The sequence below is a fragment of the Lissotriton vulgaris genome, chromosome 5 (genome assembly GCF_964263255.1).
Source record: "Lissotriton vulgaris chromosome 5, aLisVul1.2, whole genome shotgun sequence".
NCBI lineage: Eukaryota > Metazoa > Chordata > Amphibia > Caudata > Salamandridae > Lissotriton > Lissotriton vulgaris.
In genome coordinates this window covers 638421118-638442730 of record NC_141693.1, presented here as the reverse complement: position 1 = coordinate 638442730, position 21613 = coordinate 638421118, and the positions used below count along the sequence as shown (strand labels likewise).

At 44.6% G+C, this 21613-nt stretch overlaps 1 protein-coding gene across 1 annotated transcript in view; it reads left to right on the top strand.

The window, feature by feature from the left end:
* NRG3 (neuregulin 3) overlaps positions 1-21613 on the top strand; it is a 1735002-nt gene that overhangs the window by 1428633 nt on the left and 284756 nt on the right. The window contains exon 4 of the mRNA XM_086922079.1: positions 4859-4885. Within this exon, the coding sequence (XP_086778205.1) occupies positions 4859-4885 (27 nt within the window). The remainder of the gene's footprint in view (positions 1-4858; positions 4886-21613) is intronic.

Sequence of the window (21613 nt, the reverse complement as noted above, 5' to 3'; positions counted from 1 at the left end):
ATAAGTTGCATAATAATAATAATAATAATAATAATGTAATTGAACTACTCATGGAAAAGCATCAGTGTACAAGCTGGATTAATCTATAAAACAAACCATTTGACGCAGTCAATCATTACCTCTGCTCAGGTATTTCATTACTACCATACTCAAAATACCATTTAAAGTTTTATTGGCAAGTGCAGAATGATTGACTTATTACTAGAACACACATTCAGTTTCAAACAGTTAAAAATACAGTGAATAGCTGCTAAGTGACCCATTGTCACTTATGCTTTTTTTATTTCAATTTTTTTCTCAGAAACAGACTTGATTCATAATTCCACAAAACAGTCATGTCCACTTTCTCATTAGCTATGTTGGTAAGATAAGCAAAAAAATAAACTGCACAGCCAATAATCATCTTACATGATTTTATGTTACCATTTGGAATAAGTATTAAAACTTCAGGCCTGGACACATCGGCAAGGACGTAATTGCCGGGAGTGTTATTCCCCACGAAAATACCCTAAATACCAATATACACCACCAATCCATGAATCTCAAAATCCCTAACTTGCACTGCATCCATCCCTCCCTCAATTCTAAAAATATCCTTTATACCCCTATACACCATCCATCTTTGAACCATAAAATCCCCATGCAGCCTTAGAACTACCCCTCTCTAAACCCTAAAATCTCCTTATTACCACTTACACTACCAATCAGTAAACTCTAAAAAATCTTATTACCCCCTAATCGTTGCATATCCCTGAACCATGAAAACTCTCTCCTACCCCTTTACACCACACTTCCATTAATCCTAAAACCTCCTGCAACCCAATATACTAAAAGCCTTGAGCCCAGAAGCTTTGTGCTGCCCCCTAACATTACCTATCCTTACTACCCCTTAACACTATTCCTTCAAAATACAAAAATTCCCTTACAAACTTTCACACAATCGAGCTGTTTGCGACTGTAAAAAATATTTTTCAAAAATACAAAATGCAAAATACGTTTCAAATTGCAATTTGCATATGTGATTTGGTATTTGTAAGGGGCGTGTTTAGGGTGCCTCTTTCAAATACCAAAACAGTATAGAATGTATTACTGATTTGCAACTGAATTTCGGTCGCAAAAAACTCTCCACACCATGGCTCATTGTACTTTATAAGTGAAATTATGCACTGTCCTGTTTCTAGCAAGGATCAATGCAATTGTATTGTACTAAACTAACAACACATTTCGCCTGCACAACTGTAATGCATTGTAAACGTTAATAAAAACATGTGTTCATTTTTTTTTAAATAGTAATACTTTATCACCAGTTAAAAAATGGTGGTAACCCATTTGCAAAAGAAAATGAGTCCCAAAAGGACCCCTTCCCCTCTAAGAATGTAATAAAATATATTTTTAGGAGCAGAAAGTGCTTCAACTGATAACTGCCTACTCTTAAAACATGAAACTTTGAGGTTTCATTCTTTTCTTTTTAAAATCATTGTGTTTTCCTTTAAGGAAAAGGGTCTGCCTTTAAAAAAAATAGATTATTTTATTAAAAAGCAATCACAGACATAGTGCTCTGCTGACCTAAATTGGCCGCCATCCCGGTAATGGCTGTGATTCCTAATGGGTCGCAAACTGCAACCTAGCTCATTAATATTCATGAGGTAGGTTGATTTGTGACCCACAAGGAACCCCTACATTAAATTCAATGAGTTTCACAGATAAAAAATATTGATTTCCTAATTGCGATTTGGAGAACATCGCAATTAGTAATTCGATATTCCTAATCTTTGAATAGCTGGTCCTAGATAACTGTTACTAAAACCATTAATATTGCAGGAATAAAATGGATGCTTCTTATGTGGTGCTTACAAGGAGGTATTTGAGTGTATCTTTACTTTTTCAATTTTACACCCCTATTCAAATTAATCGAGCAGTCCTCATGGGAACTGTGGGACCAAGTCAAAAAGTAAACCTAAGAGTGGTGATCTCTGCCCACATGCTTTTATGCTATGTCTGAGTGTAAATCTCTGCCTAGCTGCATCTCTCACACTTCTGGGCAGACATTTGCTCATAACAATAGACACACAGGTCCCTATCCCCTTACATGAATGGATGGGCACACATATGACTGTAGAGTTACAAGTAGGTACTTTACAGATATTTTATAGGAATAACTTGTTCAAATGTGTAGGGTAATATCTCCCACTTATGGGAGATAAGATAATTAGTAATATATCCCCACTGGGGCTACAATATAACCAGTACCTAAGTAACAACCATCCCTCATAGTGATTAGGTTATTTGTGAATAAAATATAATATTTTAAATGTTTGGTTATGTATACACAAATGTGGTCAGAGGATCTTACCATTTTCCCTGCATTCGACTTCAGCAGCATATTGTGAAGGTGATGAAACTCAGCTCCACCTTCTAATGGTCAAATATGATATAACAACAAGTTCTCAGAGGAAGAATGCTCTTTAAATCTAATTAACAGGCAAATGTAAAAGTGTGTAAACATTTACACCATATGTTAATGTATTTTGAATAATATTGCATGAAAAACTTGTTTGTTAGTGGATTTACTTTTTTATCATATAAATGTGGATTGTGCTGACACAATAAATAGTCATGCAAAATAGCGCTTTATTATGTGAGCAAGGCTACAGCAGTAACGTGTCACGGTGGGAAACATGGTGTGAATATACCTGGATGGAAGCTACATATATTTGAATAAACCTTTCCAAAATTAGCTTCCATGTTCCCATCACTAAAGTCCCTTTCTGTTATAATTACAGTGTGAGAGAAGAAGGGTACTCAAAGATTATTGTAAATGGTATATTCATGAGAACTGAAGTTATTACACTACCCACCACCCGCCAATAAATCTGGCATTCATATTAATACTCTATGGTGTTTTGGAAATCGTTTAAAAATGACCCTCAGAAATCTCCCTTATTCAGTGGCATAAAAAAATTGAAGGCTTACTCTCAAAAGATATTAAACATACCAACAGAGGGTTACAACGTCGAATGTGGAAATGTCATCATTAAAAGATATCACAAAGATGTTTCTTGTTACTTCTTGAAACCATGGCCAGTGAAAGGTTTATAGATGTTCTCATGTTAACATGAGTAAATATACACAAATATGTATGCTCATGCAAACATTTAAAAATGTTCTACCACAGAGAAATCCCTTTATCCGTCTACACATATTTTGTAAATATTGCTTTGTTTTCAGTCTGGTACAATCCAAAGAGAGTTCGTGATTATGTGAAATTAAAATTTTGCTTATACAATATTTCAAAGTTGAAAAATTCAACTAGCAAGTGGAAAATCTGCCAAACAATTTGGGAAAAAATGTATTGTAAATTATTTTTTTAAGTTATCAAATGGCCTGATTAGGAGTTTGGCAAGAACAGAGGTATGCAGTTCCCTGCTGATGTTCAGATGTGGGTAGGTCCCGTGCTGTGGAGGACCTCATACTGAGCTGCTCTTCCCTCGCCAATTGGCGAGTATCTCGGACATCACGGTTGGGGCCTTTAATTCATCCCCTTCTAGGTGTACTCTAGAAGGTATTACTGCACTTTTGTCCACACTTTCACCTCTACACAGGACTACTACATGAGTCCAGACCACATACTCTGACTGCCCCCAATTAGGGTAGGATCCCCATGTCCTGAAGAAATGCCATAGATCCGACTTGACTATTTTGTGCATGAAACATGTCGACAAACTCCACCCCACACACGCCACACTGAGCTATAGCAGGTATAATTTTCCTCACCAGCCATGACTTTTCCAGTCAGTTGTTTTTAACTGTAGCATAGAAACCCAGTGTATACAATTATTTTGGGGAATCCTCTAGCTCTTTTTAACTCACACTTTTTACTTCCCATCTCTACTCACTACACATAGTCCCCCACATCAATCTCTAGATTCACATCGGCAACCAGAGAAGACCTCTGGCAAATAACCCCCCCTGTGGTGTCTGTTGGGCATTGCAGCGCTGGCCCAACGAGGACCTGCCCAATGATGAAGCATGACACCCTTTGGGGTGTGTGAGGGTCCTTGCTCCTAATTAAAGCTACTCCACCTACTCTTCCCCTTCTACACTTGGAAAACCCTACCATCCACTGTCCCCTATTCCCCCCCACCCCTACTACAAACCTCCCGTCCCCTTTTCTCTCCCTTAGAAACTGCAGACCTCTTATCTTACCATATCTTCTAGGGGTCTGTAAGCTGGACCTACCACTGCCCTGTGCCTCTTTTTTGTAATTACTGATTATGAGTTTGTCAGAAGGCTATCTCCTAACCTAAGACCACCACTTCCAATCACATGGGCTCCTGTTGGCCCACACATTGCTTTCCAGGGTGTGGAAGCACTGGGCTTCTGGACTTGATTTTTTATCAGCAATCTTTTCTGGGTTGAGATAATGCAGGAGCTGTGGGCACTAGTGTAGCTCATCCCAGGCCACCAGCCTCACCTGTCCTGGATCCCATCTCAAGTTCAACCTAAATTCTGCCTACTCCCATTTTACCCCCTGCTAAAAGCAGGTGGTAAAAGGAAGTGGTACAGCTTTATGAGTTGGTGCAATTTCACATACCTCCTTAAACGAATACATAAAAACAAGTTTCATTTTGATACACTTTGTGAGTAACTGTTGACTAGTTTTAGAAATAACTTACTAGAGCCTATGTCCTTGATTTGATATGACCTCTAATAACTTATCATCCAGTAGTTATTACCAAGTGCAATTTCTATTTTCGATTGTTTTACTACCTGAAAATGATGACTGTACCAACGATTTCTAATGTGCTGTCTGCTTTTCTTTCCCTCTGTTTTCCTTGGCATGCTTTCTTTGGAGTAGCAGAGAATTCAGGAATTGAATTCATGGGTAAGCTATAAAACCTCTGTTAAACTTTTCATCCAGTAATTTTCAAGCCATAACCTAGGATTTTTTAGATTCGGAAAGTCTCATGCTTTGCAATAATCACATAACTTCAAGAAGGCTGCCTTCTGGAGAAATCTGCTACCAAACTTCTAAAATGGCATACACTGAATGTGATCACCTGCACACTTGCCTGTCTGGCAGAAAGAAAATTGTTCAGCCTGCTGAAATATGAAGAGTAGGAACGAATAACTGCCTTTTAAACAAATTAACGAAGAGACTAACGAAGCTTGATGAAACAAATGCCACGATGTTTAGTTTTCTGTTCATAAAAGGAGATACAGGGCAGTAGCTCAAGTGTTTCATTTCTAAGAAAGGCAGACTCACTTTCAACGATCGAGTATCTATAACCAGCTTTGATTACTCTGACCCACAAATAAATAACTTCCTATTCATTTCAAAAACGTATTTTACATAACCTACCAAATGATATCAGGCAGATTTGTGTGTGTTCTCACAGTCTTCAGATGGAGGGAACTGTGTTGCAATGAGATTAAATGATTTCCCCGGTTCATACATATTGATAAGGTGGACAAGCAAATACTTTAGTCTAAATATTTCAGCTTCCCTGTTGACAGCTAAGGTCCACTGGGCATATTACCTAGAAGTGCGTTAGAAAACGCACAACGCACATTCCCATATCGCCGGCTATCGACGGATTTTTTCGCCGTGATAGCGCGCAATTATCAATGCGCATCACGTAGGCGAAATGAAATCCGGCGATAGTCGGCGATATGGCACATTAGCGCATGAAAACAAACGTTGTTTTCATGCTCTAATGTGTGCATTGATAATATGGGGGGGTGGAATCAGCGTTATGATCCACACCCCCATATTATCAATGCCCTAACACCTGGTCAGAGCAGGCGTTGGGAGACCTGCGATAAACTCGTGTATCGCAGGTCTGCCTCTCCCAAGGCCTGCCTTGGTAATAGGGTGTTCCCACCTCCAACCACATTTTACATGTGGTTGGACGTGGGAACGCCCACTTTGCATGTCATTAGCGATGGTTGTCGCCGACATGCAAAGTGGGCTTGAGCCAGGCGATAAAATGCCCTTGTGGATAGGGCTCTAGAAGTATTGCCGCTTTCTCTGCACAATTCGCCGAAAAAGCGGTGATACTCCCCCTTGCTAATATGCCCCCACATTTCTAACTTATTTTTTGTACCTTAATTAAAGAAACATAAACATAAGAATAATGTCACAGCTCCTGATAGACAAATATGTATCTATGGACATTTACATGTGTATAAGAGCCTGCATAAAGGAACATCGAAAGGGCACTGATCATCTAAAAGTTCTTCATGCCTTATGCATTCACAGTGCATTTCATCGGTTTGCACCCATATTACACACAGAAACTTACTCTTGAAAAGCAGGTGTAAATGTGCAGCTTCAGAGGAAATGTTTAAAAAATACAGGGCATATCAAAAAGGCCCGAAGTTAAAATTATCGCAGTTTTAGCGTCCTTTTTCGGACGAAAAGCGGCGATAATTTTAATGCCCTATTAGCAAGGACACGCTAACGCGTGAATCCATGCTTCTTCGTCCATTTCCTTTGCGCCTCGCCTCGCATCGCTAATGAGATGCAAGGTAGGCGTGCCCCTCTGAAATACTGCGAAAATCATCGCTAACACAGCTTCTCCGTATTAACAAGGGTATCGCTAACCTGACTAGCGACATAAAAAGTAGCGCTAACCAGGTTTTTTGCCGGTTTCTTACACTTGCTTTTTTTCCTACAATGCCATATCTATAGTGGGATTTGCATTATTATCCTGAGTCCCATCTCCCGATTTACAACATTTTCCCTAACGCTATTCTTTATTGCTGGAATACCAGTGATATTGTCGCTTATCGCCGCTATTGGCCGGATTTCTATTGCCTCGGCGATGCACCTTGTTAATAGTGCACTGACCAGGCGATAGAATCCGGCGATAGACTGCGTTAGGATTTGTCACGCTAAAAGCGGTCAGCAATAAATATCGGTGCCGCTTGTTGATATGCCCCTACATGCTTTATTGCAGGTTAAAGAACAGTCAAGTATTTTTCCAGTTATATAAACAATTAAACAAAGATAGTACATTTACAAATTAACTTAAACTTACTCCTTATACAACCTGCTTGAAATTGTAGAGGTAACTTCCTGGAACTCTGATTTCCATTTATTTCCATAAAATCTCCAGTGGATTTTTGAGATTCCGCAAAGATTCAGAAATCAACACAAACTATGCGAGGAAATCTGCAATGCAGAATGTTCTACTTTTTCTCTGTAAACCAAGCACCCAGCCCCTTCGCATACACATCATTTATTTGAAGCAACAAAAACGATGGTTGCCTAGTGTAGCCAAACTTTCTTTGCGGGCGTGCGAAAAGTGTAAAAGCATATTAAAATGATCAGTTCCAATGACAGTATATTTACAGCACAGCTCAAAATACAGTGCCTCTTTTTTCAAAGACTAAAAGTGCAGCTGAATGCATCGCTGAGAACTGTGACAGGCATTTTGAAAAATTGACAGCATGCCTGGCGTTTTGTTCCATTCAATGGCTGCCAGCTGTGTCTAGGAATAAACTGAAAGATTTCATACTAGCCCATTGAGCTCTTGATGATGCTTGGTCCTTTTCACATAAAGGAATTCTCTCAATCAGGTCTTGGCAATATGTGTTCATCCAAAATGATACATTCTGCCTGCTCCTTAGGCACCTGATTCTATAGTGAGAGCGATTCCCTGGCAACATCTTAAAAATAGAGCTATCTTTCCTAGTTCTTATGCGTGGTCTCTTCTCAGGTGTCAATTTATAAGGTGGAATCGTTCTTTTTCAATCGGTTTTGTCGAGTGAATGCGCACTGCATTACTTTGAAGCATTAAAGCCTATTTAAGTTAGAGACAACAGTGTTGTTAATGGAAATACTACAACATTCTTAAAAGATATTAAAATGGGTCTGTGGTGGGGTGAATGGCCAATATCAGCAAATGCAGGTCAACCCACTTAAAGGCTATACAAATACTACAGATGTATATGCATTCTGTGTTGTTATTTAGATGGCAAATTGTGAAACAATTACTTAGCTGCAAATTAAGTTATTTTATTTAATTAGTTATCTAACTTGAAAGTAGTCTGTCCCCAGTATAACACTGCCCTGCTCTTAAGCCTTCCTAAACTAACAAAAGGGTTTTTGGAAAAATTTCCTCTTCATTTGCTCATGTACTCTAGCTTGTTTGGAGTACGTTTCCATGTGCAATTTGGGTGCAAACCAATCCGAAACGCTGTGACTGCACAAGGTATTAAGATGTTTTAGGTATTCACTGCCTTTCAAATAGTTACCCCTGCCTTTATTCCTAATTATAGTCTAATTATAGTACTATAGTCCATTTGATATATTAGTGGATTTTCCTGTATGCAGGTTAATATACAACTGTCCACGGTTACTTATTATCATGCCAGTCAGGATCGGTGAAATTATTCTGATGTTTATGTATTTTTAATTCAGGGACAGGACATTTTTATAAATGTGGCCCTTAGCTGTCAACGACGAAGTTGAATAATTTAGACTCAATTACTTGCTTGCCCAATTTATCAATATGTATGAATTGGGAAAACCATTTAATCTCACTGCAACCCGGTACCTTTCATCAAGAGTAAGTGGGAACATGCAGAAACCGACTAGACATAATTCGGTAGGTCTGCATAAAATACTTTGCTGAAATGAATAGGAAATAATTAGTGTTTTACTCAGTGCAATCAGAACCGGTAATAGATACCCTATAATTGAAAAAGCAACGAAAAGTAAAGCATGCTAACCAGAGAATGCCATTTGTATATATTGCTTACTTTTTTTTGTGGTGGTATATTTGTTCTGGTGCCACTAAAATAGTAGGTGTTGTAGGTACAATGTTTTGAAAGCCTCTTCTCTCTCCAAGCATGCAGAACAATGCATTGTGTAACATACTTTTGCTGCTCTCTTTTGTGGTCACAGTTTTCAAATTTTACATTTCATTAAAGATTTCCACTGTTGTTGTTCCTCTTCGCTTTTGCCCACTGTCCTTTAAAAGTGAAGACCCTGAGTAAACGTCTGCATGAAAAAACAGTTACAACATAACTAAATCTTGTCTGGCAATTTTTATGTAAATCTACTATATGATTGCAGTAGAAATGTAAGTCAGAAGGTCCACTGCCATTCCATTTAGATGGTTCAACAGTATACCTTAAGGCTGTAAACAAAATCCAATGAAAACAACTCCCCTGTGTGCAGCGCCTGTACACACCATGTCAGCACCTTGCACATTACTGCAATGTTACACAATAATTCAACACATCAGAGACAATGTTCTAAAGATATTGAGTAATTAACTATTTCCCACTACCTAATTAAGACAGACAGACAGCACAGTTCTCAGCACAGGTGGTCGTCCCACGCTCCGGGGGCGGGGGGGGGGGGGGTTAGAGGCAGCACTATAGGCACGATGGAGGGTTCCTTCCCCTGAAAGCAGCTGCAGGTGATTGGAAGCAGTGGGCCCTGGGACTGGAAGTCCTACCAGGAGACAGACAGCACAGTTCCCAGCCCAGGTTGTCATCTGGATGCAGATTTGCGCTGGGATCTGTGTAGACTGATTGGGCCCAACACACTTCTTGTATCTGAATTGCCCTCCATCGTGGTCGGACATATTTCTCAACTGTGACCTGGTCTTGTGCAATTACATGTGCGTGGTTGGTGCTTTGATCTTTTAGGCACTAGTTTCTACTGGCAAAGAACATGTGTGACTAGGGTGTTATACGTTGTTAAATGTTCAATCTAGAGCCAAGAATTGATCTTCCAAAGCAGATCCACATTTTCTGCATATCTGGATTGTCTGTAAAGGCCTCATTTTCAATATCCCATAAAGTTTGCATTATGTCCCTAGAAGAGTTTTCAATTGTAGTGGATTAGAGAGTTTGGGGTTCATTTTTGCTCCTATACAGTTTTCCTAGGATTCATTTAGCCAGGTAGTACCCAGAAAAATGTGTCTGTGCAACACAAATCAGAAAGAGGCATAACCCGCTGTAACCACGTGTGAACATTAATGCCACATTTCAGCCTATTTTTCTTGTCCAAAATTGGGAACAGGCTTGATATTACAACACTCACGTTGGGTTAAAACACCTGATGCAGCATTTCTGACCCAAATGTCAAGCCACTTGGAATCAGGATCTTATATTTCTGTGTTGTTTTCCTGAGTCAATCGAAAGTTGAAAATTTAGACAAATCGTGCTGCTAATTGCAGAATAATAATGGTTAGTACCATGATGATTTTCTGGGAGTGTTCAGAGGTATGTCACTTGTTCTATGCACAGTAAATCCCAACCTCAGTGTATATTGAGGTTTCAAAAGCACTCATCTAATGTACTTCTAAGAAATCATTTATGCAAGTTGTGAGATTTGAACCAGAGCAGAGCATCATATTTGTGCAATGTAAAGGTTACACAGTCACACACAGCATTCACCTGAAAGGCTATATTGGAGTCAGGCATGATCCCCGAAAAGTGGAGGGGAGCAGTAATTAGACCCATCCACAAGAAGGGTGACAGAAAAGCGCCCAAAAACTATAGACTTATTAATTTGCTGGATATTAGGGAAAAGGTATTCTCCCCAAAAATGTTGGGCAGTTTGAATGACTGGGCGGAACGGCGGTCAATCGTGCCAGTGGAGCAAGGAGGTTTCAAGAAGGGGCATTCCACGATCGATCACTGCTTCGCACTGTGGGTTGTGGCAAGGAAGTTTGTGGAAAAGCAGGGGAAGTTATGTTGCTGTTTCGTAGACTTCCGCGCGGCATTCGACCTAGTAGATAGGAGATGCCTGTTGGAGTCATTAAGAAAACTTAATATCCCCGAGGGGCTCTTGAAAATTATCCAGGAGCTACACAAACAAAACTGGGAGCAAGTCATCAAAGACGCAGACGGAGGCTTGACACCTAAAATATTGATTAAGAATGGCCTAAGGCAGGGATGTGTATTAGCCCCCTTACTATTTGCAATATATCTGGCTGATCTCCCATCCATTCTAGAAGTCAGTAGAAGTGCCAGCCCCAAAATGTATGGGAAACATCTGTACTGTCTGCTGTACGCCGATGATTTGGTAATCTTTGACCAAACGGAAATCGGATTGCAAAGGAAGTTAGCTGCTTTCAATGAATACTGCTTGGCTAAACGCCTGACGGTAAATATGGATAAAACTAAAATCCTATGTTTTGGGAAGAAAATCCAGAATTTTAATTGGTACCTGGGATCTACCAAACTAGAAATTGTGAATGAATACAGATACCTTGGTATTTGGTTTGAAAAGTCTTTAAAATGGAATATCCATCTGGTAGCCCAGACTGCCAAAGCCCATACATCAAGATGCGGGCTAAGGAAATTTAGCCAAATCTATGGGGATATGTCACAGGGACCATTACTGAAAGCCTATAAGGCAATCATACCCCCACAAGTGCAGTATGGGGCCGAAGTTTTATATTTGAGCGGGAAGAATAATTGGGACATTGAGGAGGGGAAATGTGTAAAACCGTTGATGTCACTGCCTCGCTCCTCTATGATTCAGTCAATCCGTCTGGAATTAGGCGTGACTTCATGGAACATACAGGTACAAGTGGCCCTTTTAAGATTTTGGAAAAGATTGGGATCTAAGGAAGTCACAAAAGTGTCACAATGATGTAAAGAGGAGATTTTGCACAGCGACTTAAATTGGGCCAATGTGATTAGAATGAAATTGTGCGCATTGTGTAAAAGCCTAAATGTAAAATTTGACCAGGCGACACTGTCGGTTGAAGCCTTAAATGTGGAGCTTCGAACAACAGGAAGAGAAATATCCAGGCAAAATGATATGATATACCTGAGAAAGAAAGTGTCAGTCCATTATGAAATAAATAGTTGGGAGAATGATATATGGTACCCTTATTTGGATACACTACCTAAAGCTGGATTAAGAGCCGAAGTGCTCCGATGGAGAATAGGGATTAACTGTTGGGTATCTCAGGGAAATAGAAAAGCAGAATTGGTACAACCGGATGGTAAATACCGCTGTGAATTAGCTACCAAGTGCGATAATCTACATATTTTACTAGACTGTCAAAAATTTGTGTCACAGCGGAAATAGTTTTTACGACGTTTGTTTTGTAAAATATGGCATAACTGAGTGTCTCTTAGCAATTAATCTACTTACTGACATGCCAAATCTTGATATAGCAATCACCATGGCAAAATATATGAAGGCGGTAAAAAGGACTCTGTTGGAACCAAATATGATTGGATAGAAATTGGCATGGAGTTACAGTAGGTAACGCTCTAGAAAATTGTGTTTAGGTTGGAATGCTATACCTACATTAAAGCTTGACTGTGTTGCTGACTGAAATATTGGGAGTAGTGCTGTACACATTTTTTTTACATTGCGGGTGAGAGGCAGGAACTACCCCTTGAAGGAACGTCCCTTTTTAAAGTATTCGTGAAATTTTTAAATATGTTTTAATCTATTTATTGTAATATGTATTCGGTTTGGAGACCAATGGTCTAATAAACATACTTTTACTACTACTACTGGTAAAGAACATGTGTGACTAGGGTGATAAATGTTCAATCTAGAGCCAAGAATTAATATTCCAAAGCAGATCTACATTTTCTGCATATCTTGATTGTCTGTTAGGGCCAAATTTTCAATCTCCCCTAAAGTTTGCGTTAAGTCCCTAGAAGAGTTTTCACTTGTAGTGGGTTAGAGAGTTTGGGGTTCATTATCGCTCCTATCAGTTTTCCTAGCATTCATTTAGACAGGTAGTACCCAGAAAAATGTGTCTGTGCAACAAGAATCAGAAAGAGGCATAATCCGCTGTAACCACGTGTGAACATTAATGCCACATTTCAGCCTCTTTTTCTTTTCCAAAATTGGGAACAGGCTTGATAATACAGCACTCACGTTGGGTTAAAATACTTGATGCAGCATTTCTGACCCAAATGTCAAGTCACTTGGAATCAGGATCTTATATATCTGTGTTGTTTTCCAGAGTCAATCGAAAGTTAAAAATTTAGACAAATCGTGCTGCTAATTGCAGAATAATAATGGTTAGAACATGATGATTTTCTGGGAGTGTTCCGAGGTAGCTCACTTGTTCTATGCACAGTAAAACCCAGGCTCAGTGTATATTGAGGTTTCAAAAGCACTCATCTAATGTACTTCTAAGAAATCATTTATGCAAGTTGTGAGATTTGAACCAGAGCAGAAAATCATATTTGTGCAATGTAAAGGTTATACAGTCACTCACAGCATTCACCTGAAAGGCTAATGCTGAGTCAGAAATAAGTACACCACTTTAGGAAATTCTTCCTGGACTGTTATGGCATGCTTACAGAAGAAAGGCAGTCAGTCATCCAAATATAGTTTTTGCACATATGAGGCAGAAAATAAATTGACAGAAGAATGTGCTGCCAGCATTACAATCTGTGAATTCCTGAATTCCTATCACAGAGCTGTACCAGCATCAGTCCAATATTATTAACCTACCCTTACTGTAGAAATATTCATACACATACAGCATGCTGAATGCAGTGCAACTTTGTTCCTGGGTAACATCATATATATTGATTTCAATCTTAAACTGCACAGATTGAGGTTTTATTGTACCCCTACAAGCATAGATCACAGACATCCCTCTGGTCTTCGTCTAAAAACCATGGAGATGATTTACAAGCCACTTGTGCTGCTAATGCGTCACTTTTAATATGGAAAAAAGTGAGGTAAGTTATATGCCATTGATGGAAACAGGGGCACGGTCACTCTCTGGAAGTGTTTAACGTACCCATGTTGTAACAATGTTTAGCTCTGATGGCTTTTTAGTATAAAAATTGACTTGTTGGTTGTCATGCAAAAGTTACCTTTAAACTAGATCAACAGATTGGATTTGAGGAGGTGGTTGTAGTGCACTAGTGATACAAACAGTGATAGCATTTCAGGGTAATTATGCTTCCCACCATCTTGAACCCACACCTGGACCCAGCCTGAGTGAGTCCTGAACCCCCAAGTGGTGTCCCACCACTCCTGGACCCTTGGTTGTGGTGCTAAAGGTGCCCAGATGGCCAGAACAGAAACGGAGGACTTCGACATTTTTGGTGTTTGGACAGACTAATGGAAACAATAATATATTGGGACAAAATATTGTGTCAAGAATATTGACGACAAGAATATTGTGAAGGTAAGTTTCTATAGATAAGTACATTTTTACTATATATAACTTCACATAAATGTACCTTCACAATATATATATCTTCAAGGCATGTAGATGTGGAGTTAAGAATAATAAATCTATACCTATCTATTTGCACTTACCTTCTCAATATTTTGGCCCTCATTTGTGTTATTCTGTCTGTGATCTGAAAATGTTTGGCCAAAAACTGCTTTGAGAACCAGGAGGAAACCAAGACCAACCTGCTCGTCTATCCACCTGGGGTGCATCGCCGTTCAGATTGACTTCACGGCACCTCCTGTTACATTCTTCTCCACAGCATGAACTGCTTTGCAGCGGGCCTTCACCAAAAAGGTATCTGGCCTCAAAGAACTGTCTTCAGATACAGCTCTCTGCCTTGTCCCGCTGAAGATTTTTAACTTCCATAAAAACAGCTACGTTCCAAGGCACAAATCTTCACCACAGCTTGGACCCCGTCTCCCCAATAATGATACTCCTTCCTTGGACACCTACTGCAGCCTTGCCACACTCAACTTTACCTTCATAACATTTTTCTCAAAATTTCTTCTAATTCCGAAGGTAAAACTGATCAGCAACAATACACTTCTTGTATCCAAATCGTGCTCCATTGTGGTCGGATATACATGTCTGTTGTTCGTGCTTTGATGTTTTATGCACCAGTTTTTACGAGAAACTTTAAAGATTCAGAACACCTGTTCTACTGATTGAATTTTTGTCCTTGTGGTGTCAAATAATTTAGCAAAATTTACTTGATTTTTCTAAAATTGTGTGGGATTTTTCTTGTGATGTGCTGCACTTTATTACTGTTTGTGTGCTGCATTAATACTTTATACATTGCCTCTCTGTTAAGCCAAGCCACCTAAGTTTAGGCACAGGCTAATTTGCAGACTGTTTGTGGTTTACTTTTCAAGGGCTTGTGATGTTGCTTAACCAGGGCTCACACCCAAGTTAACCAATAACCCAATTTCTCACACTGGTGTTCATCGGTGTTGATCAGGACTTGTGTTTGTACAGTACCATACAGTGATTTTTGTTACACAAAAATACCAGACAAATAAATTGACATTGGAGAGACCTCTTTTTAAATTCTTACTTAGTTTTCCATTTGCTGTGTTGTTCTTTTTCTAAATGTAATTGCTGTACCTCCCTTTTTTCCATCATGGAGATGGAGCTGTGCAACACCTACACCCCTAGCAGGACTGAGGTGCTGAAGCTATGCAACAGAGGACCTGAAAGCAAACGAGAGGGCTACTAAACTGGATCTCCAGGTAGCCCTCAGAGCCTTTGAGGGGGAGCAGAGGTGGCAGTCTGCCTTGGGAGAGGAGGATGGTGGTGATAATGAGGAGGAGGAAACACAATCCGAGGATGAGGAGAGAGAGGACCTATTCCAGGGTCCTGAGCCACAAGGAGAGCCCCATCCAAACCAAACAGATGAACAGTAGGGCAGGATGGAGCAGGGAGCAGAGTGTCGGCAAGCGGTCTGATCCCAGACGAGCTGGTGGACAGAAAAGAGGAAAGGATACTTAAGCTGCAGCTAGCTGAACTAAAACTGGAATCTGAGGAGAGGATGGCAAGAGAGAGACTGACCTATGATTTCAGGTTTAAAGAGCTGGACATAAGAACAAAGCAAATGGAGTCCAGCATTATTGGTGACAGCTTACATGCAGTGACCATTGGAGAGGTGAGGGTCCTCATCTCAAAGGATCTGGTGCCCAGCTATGTGGTGGGAAATGAAATTGATGAATGGTTCTCAGCATATGAGGTAGCTCTAAGGGTATACAAGGTCATATCAGAGGACTGGGGGGGGTAGCTTGTGGAGGGACATGTCCACAGGTGAGAGGGAAACACTCCTTACACTTGACATAGAGGACCAGACCAAGAATGCCCTCATGAAGACTATTCTTATTTCCAGGTTGTGGCTGATCCACAAGAAAGGCTGCCAGAGTATCAGGGACAGACCCAAACGCATTCCAACTATAATGACCTGGTCCTACTCAGGCAATGTTCTTTTGTCTCTTTTATACAACTGTACTGCTCGTTGCAAATCTTTAATACTCTCTCCCCTATCTTCAAAGTTCGTGGGGTAGAAAGTACACCGTTATCATGCCAAGATATTATTAAAAAGCCATTATCCCTTACTAGACAGTCGTGCTGAATAGACAACACACAACAATGTATATTGTGAAAATAATTGTGAGAAAAGAAGATGACCCCTCACGGGCGAACCACCAATGGGGAACCTGGAAGGTACTCACCAGTGTTGCCCTGTTCTCATTATCGGCAGTCATCAAGCTTTTAAAGAAAGAAATGTGTCCAAACAAACATAGAAGTGTATGTGCAAAAGGAAAATGCAGTGGAAAGAATAATAAACGACACCTACAGAAACAACAATGTGCTGTAGACAGATAGGAGATGCACGTTTATTCGACCTTTATTCCATTCCTTTGTGCAGCCTATCTACTTAAGAAGCTGGGCGTGGCAATCAATCACATAGCCACATACCACACGCCAACATGTTTCATTGCCTTGTATATTGATGGCAATTTCTTCAGGGCATCAATTATTTAGCCACTGCATCAAAAACTGGACACACCATTCTTCACGACCCCACGAGGCCAAAGTGACTCCTGCCGGCCGTGAGGTACAAGTTAAAAACGGAAAAGGGGGGCGTGGCCAAGATGGCGGGGTGAGCGGACGCTTCCTCCCGTAGCTCCTCCGGCCCAGCTCAGCCTGAGCCCTGATTTCTGCGCTTCTCTCCCCCCGCGGCTGCACCGCGGGTGAGAGGACTGTGCCGGAGCTCGAGGGGCACATTTTGGTGCCACTTTGACTTCTGTGGCCCCGGGGGAAGTTCCCGAAAAGTTTATTCGGAGATCGCTCCGAGGAGTAGAGCCCGGGTCGCCCCGAGGAGAAGAGCCTGGAGGCGGAGCGTAGTGCGGCGCTGTCCGCGCGCCTCGGCTGGCCCGAGTGCTGAAAAGCGGAAAGCCGGAGATCCCGAGGGAGCGGACTAGACGGACTCCGCGGAGTGAGGTGGCTTCCTGGCCGGTGCCCTGGTGGCGGGCACCATTGCTGGGCGACGGACCTTAGCCCTGCACCGGCGGTCTCCCCCCTCCCGGGGTCTCGAAGGGTGACGACTTGCGAACTCCGCGCCTGGAGGCGCTGGATGGCGGAGTTCGAGCAGTGCCCGAGCCGGGCAAATCCACTGGTGGTGGAGGGAGGCATCGGTTTTATACTTTCCGGACTCGTTACCATTTGAGAGTCGCCCACGGACTTGCTGGCCCGGGCTGCCTTCTTGGGTCCCACCCTCCCGCCATCTTGTCTTTGTGTGGCTGAGCCCAGTGACCCCGACCCGCGCCCTTCTCACACGGGAGCCTCGGCTCGTCCTGGCACCAACTCATCTGCTGCCCTCCCTGGGAGCACGAGGCGGGAGGCCTACACTTCGGACGTTGCTGCCTGCCCTACTGGCCCGGGGGCCGTCTTGCCCAGGCTCAGACCGCCATTTTGTCGCCTGTGATGCACTACCCTTGTCCTCGGCGAGGGCCTCACATCTGGTGCCCGCGAGCGGCGGCGCTCGCCTACAGCAACTGACCCTGGGCTTTGCCGGGCCCCAAGATGACTGGAAGACGTGGCGCGGCACGAGGAGATCGCACTTTGCCGGAAATGCTCGGCAGGACCCAGCAACTACGCGACAGGACGCAGCCGTCCCCGGGGGCCTCCCGGGCATCAACGGACGCAACTGTGGGCGAGCCGCCGGTCACGCGGTCCTTCATGGAGGACTTATTCAGCTCCCTCAAGGAGGAATTTCAAACTCTTAAGACCGAAGTGGCTGGAGAGGTCCGGGAGGTGCGCAGGGAGGTCGAGGGCCTGGGCGAGCGGGTCGATACTGTGGAGACGGCGGCTCAACGTCGCGATGAGGAGATAACCCATCTCCAGCAGGACGTCCTCCGCCTCCGGGAGCAATGTGTCGAGCTCCAGGCCCACTCGGAGGACCTCGAGAACAGGTCCAGGCGGAACAACATCCGGGTGTGGGGTGTTCCATCCGCGGATGAAGGTGCGGACCTAATGGCTTATCTGCAGGACCTGTTCCGCGACATCTTGGAGGAAGGAGCGGATTTCCCAATCCGCATTGACAGAGCACACAGGGTGGGCCGCCAACGCCAGTCATCGGCACCCCGCCTGATATCCTGGCATTCTTGCCGGATTTCCCCCTAAAGGAGTGCATCATGACGGAGGCCCGCAGGAAGCAACCACTGACCTTCCGAGAAAGACCTGTGGCGCTCTATCAGGACCTGTCCGCCATCACACTGCAGAAGCGCAGGTCTTTCCGCATCGCTACGGACTTTTTGCGAGAGCACGAGACACCCTATTCCTGGGGTCACCCCTTCCGTCTTATCTTTCGATGGAATGGGGTGCTGCATCAGCTGCGCTCCTTACAAGATGTCTGCGGAGTGCTGGGCCTTACTGCTACGGGGGAGGAAGGGGCTACACCCGCATGGCGGCGTCCCGAGCGGCGGGGCCGATGGAGGTCGAGAAGGCGCCCATCGTCAGCGCCAGCGAGTCGTCCAGACTCGCCCACCATCAGAGCTGAAATGGCGGAGGCCCTGAGGACTGCGGCCAGGAACTTGCCTGAATCTACTGGAGTGGCCTTAACGGCCTAACTTTTCTCCGGGGGGAGAGGCTCTTAGCTTTAACGATGCTGGGCTGGGGGCTGGGGGGGCGAGAGGGGTGGTGTGTGGCTGGACGTCCACTTGACTGTTTTCTGCAGACTCGCCCATTTGGGCTAGACTGAGACTATGGGGTGTTGTTTTCTGCTTTTTGTTTTGGCTGGTTGCCATAAGTGGGTTTTGGGGGGGTTTCACTGTTGGTTTGTTGTGGGGGGGGTCCCGTCCGAAACTGTCCGAACGTGTACGATGCCGCTTCTGGCCTTCCCTGCGCCCCTGCCCCGCGCGCCCCCTCCGCTGATCCCCCGCCTGCTGCATAGCGCGTTGTTTCCCTGGAGGCGATGCCACCCCTGAAAGTAGTGACCCTTAATGTTAAGGGTCTGAATAACCCCGTGAAGCGTAGGGCGATCCTCTCCCTGTTGGAAGGGTCGCAGGCGGATATCTGCCTCCTGCAGGAGACTCATTTACTTCCCAGAGATTGCCATAGGTTGCGCTCTGCCAAGTTCCCCACGCAACTCTTTTCCTCTGCTGCGACTAAGACCGCTGGGGTGGCCATTCTTCTAGCCAGCTCCTTTAGGGGGGAGGTGTTGTATAAACATGCTGAGCAGAAGGGGAGGCTTTTGGTGTATCGCATGCGCTTCGGAGGTGTTGCCTTTACGGTTGGTTCGGTTTACAGCCCCAACGACCACCAGGATCGTTTCCTGGAATCAGTGTTGGTGGACGTTACTGCCTCGCCCGATCGCCATATTATCTTGGGGGGAGACCTGAATATGGTCTTCGACTCCACTCTAGATAGGTCTGCCCAGCGCTTTCCGCAGACAGGGGAGCTTTCTAAGGCGGTACAGGACCAGATTGCGGAGATGGACCTGCATGACCTCTGGCGCACCATGCATCCCACCGTTAGGGACTACTCATATTTTTCCCACGCACACCGCACTTATTCGCGGTTGGATTATCTTTTGATGAGCGGCCCGCTTCGCTCGGCCGCCACGGCGGCGGACATCGGGGTCTTGTCCCTGTCCGATCATGCGCCGGTTTCCGGGGTCTTTGCTTGGCCGGCGGCCCCCACCTCCAGAGGGATGTGGCGGCTTCGAGACACGCTTCTCCATAAGAAATCGGTAGTGAAGCGAGTGGAGGAAGTCATCCAGGACTACCTGACCCACAATAACAACTCTGACACGTCCCTGGCTACGCAGTGGGCGGCTTTGAAAACGGTCGTCAGGGGAGAGTTTATCTCCATTTCCTCGGCGGAAAACAAGGAACGCCAGCGCAAGAGGGAGGAACTGACGGCGCAGGTTAGGGAGCTTGAGCAGGTCCACCGCCGAACGGGGGCTCCTCGTGTTTGGAAGCAACTGAAGGCGGCACGGAAACTCCTCTCTGCGTTGGATCTAGATTGGGCGGAGTACGCAGCGCTGCGCCTGAAACATGCCTTTTACACCGGCGGAGACAGGTGCGGTAAGCTCCTGGCCCATAGGCTCAGGGCTGCGCAGCAACGCAATGTGGTGAAGGAGCTGGTGGGAGTGGATGGGATCCCGGTTTCCGGTGACGCGGAGGTGGCAGATACCTTTCGTTCCTTTTACGAGGCACTGTACGCTTCAGAACCTTCCCCACCGGGAGAGGCTGAGGCCTATTTGGAATCCGTGACCCTCCCGGCCTTGGACCCCTCCCAGGCGGACCACCTAGAGAGGAACATTCACGTGGAGGAGGTCATCTCCGCGATCGCACGGCTGAAGCATGGTAAAGCCCCGGGCCCGGATGGCTACACGGCCTTGTTCTACAAGACCTTCTGTCCCACTGTCGCTCCTCTCCTGGCTCGCTTGTTCAATTCCTTCTCCAAACCGGGTGCCATCCCACCGGACCTCCTCTCGGCGACTGTGTCGGTTATCCCCAAGCCGGGGAAGGACCGGACCTTGTGCGGCTCGTACCGGCCCATTTCGCTCCTAAATGTGGACCTCAAGCTTTACACCGGAATCTTGGCAGCCAGACTGGGTCTACACTTACCAGGTTTGGTGGAGGCGGATCAGGCCGGTTTTGTACCCAGTAGGCAGACGGTCGACAACACGAAGAGGGTGACGCACGTGCTGGAAAAGGCCTCACGCGTCCCGGGGGAGCGGATGCTGCTATCGGTCGACGCGGAGAAGGCCTTTGATAGGGTTCATTGGCCCTACCTCGAGCTGGTTCTTGGGAAACTGGGGATCGGCGAGAAGTTCCGCACTATGGTCTTTAACTGCTATAGGAGACCGTCGGCGTCAGTACGTGTCAATGGACACAGCTCCAGCAGCTTCGCCATTGAGCACGGCACGAGACAGGGTTGCCCCCTCTCGCCGCTCCTCTTTGCCCTTTATATGGAGCCGTTTGCGCAGAGGATTCGCGACAACCCGGACGCTATTGGGGTGAAGATGGGGCAATACACACATACTGTCAGCTTATACGCGGACGATGTCTTGCTGACCCTAGATGACCCCAGGAGGTCACTCCCTGCCTGCGTCCAGGAACTGTACGCTTTTGCCCGCGTCGCGGGCTTTAAAATGAACATGGCTAAGCCGGCTGCACTGGATGTGTCGCTCTCTGCCGACGCCAGGCGGGACCTTCAAAGTCTCTTCCCTTTGCAGTGGTCCTCCTCCACGGTGCCTTACCTGGGCATTTTGCTTGCTCCCTCCCTGCCTGCCATGGTCGCAGCTAACTATTCCTCTCTGGGCAAAAAGATCAAAGAGGAACTCGGCCGATGGAACAAGGGCCTACTCTCGTGGCTGGGCCGTATCGCAGCGGTGAAGATGACGATACTGCCCCAGA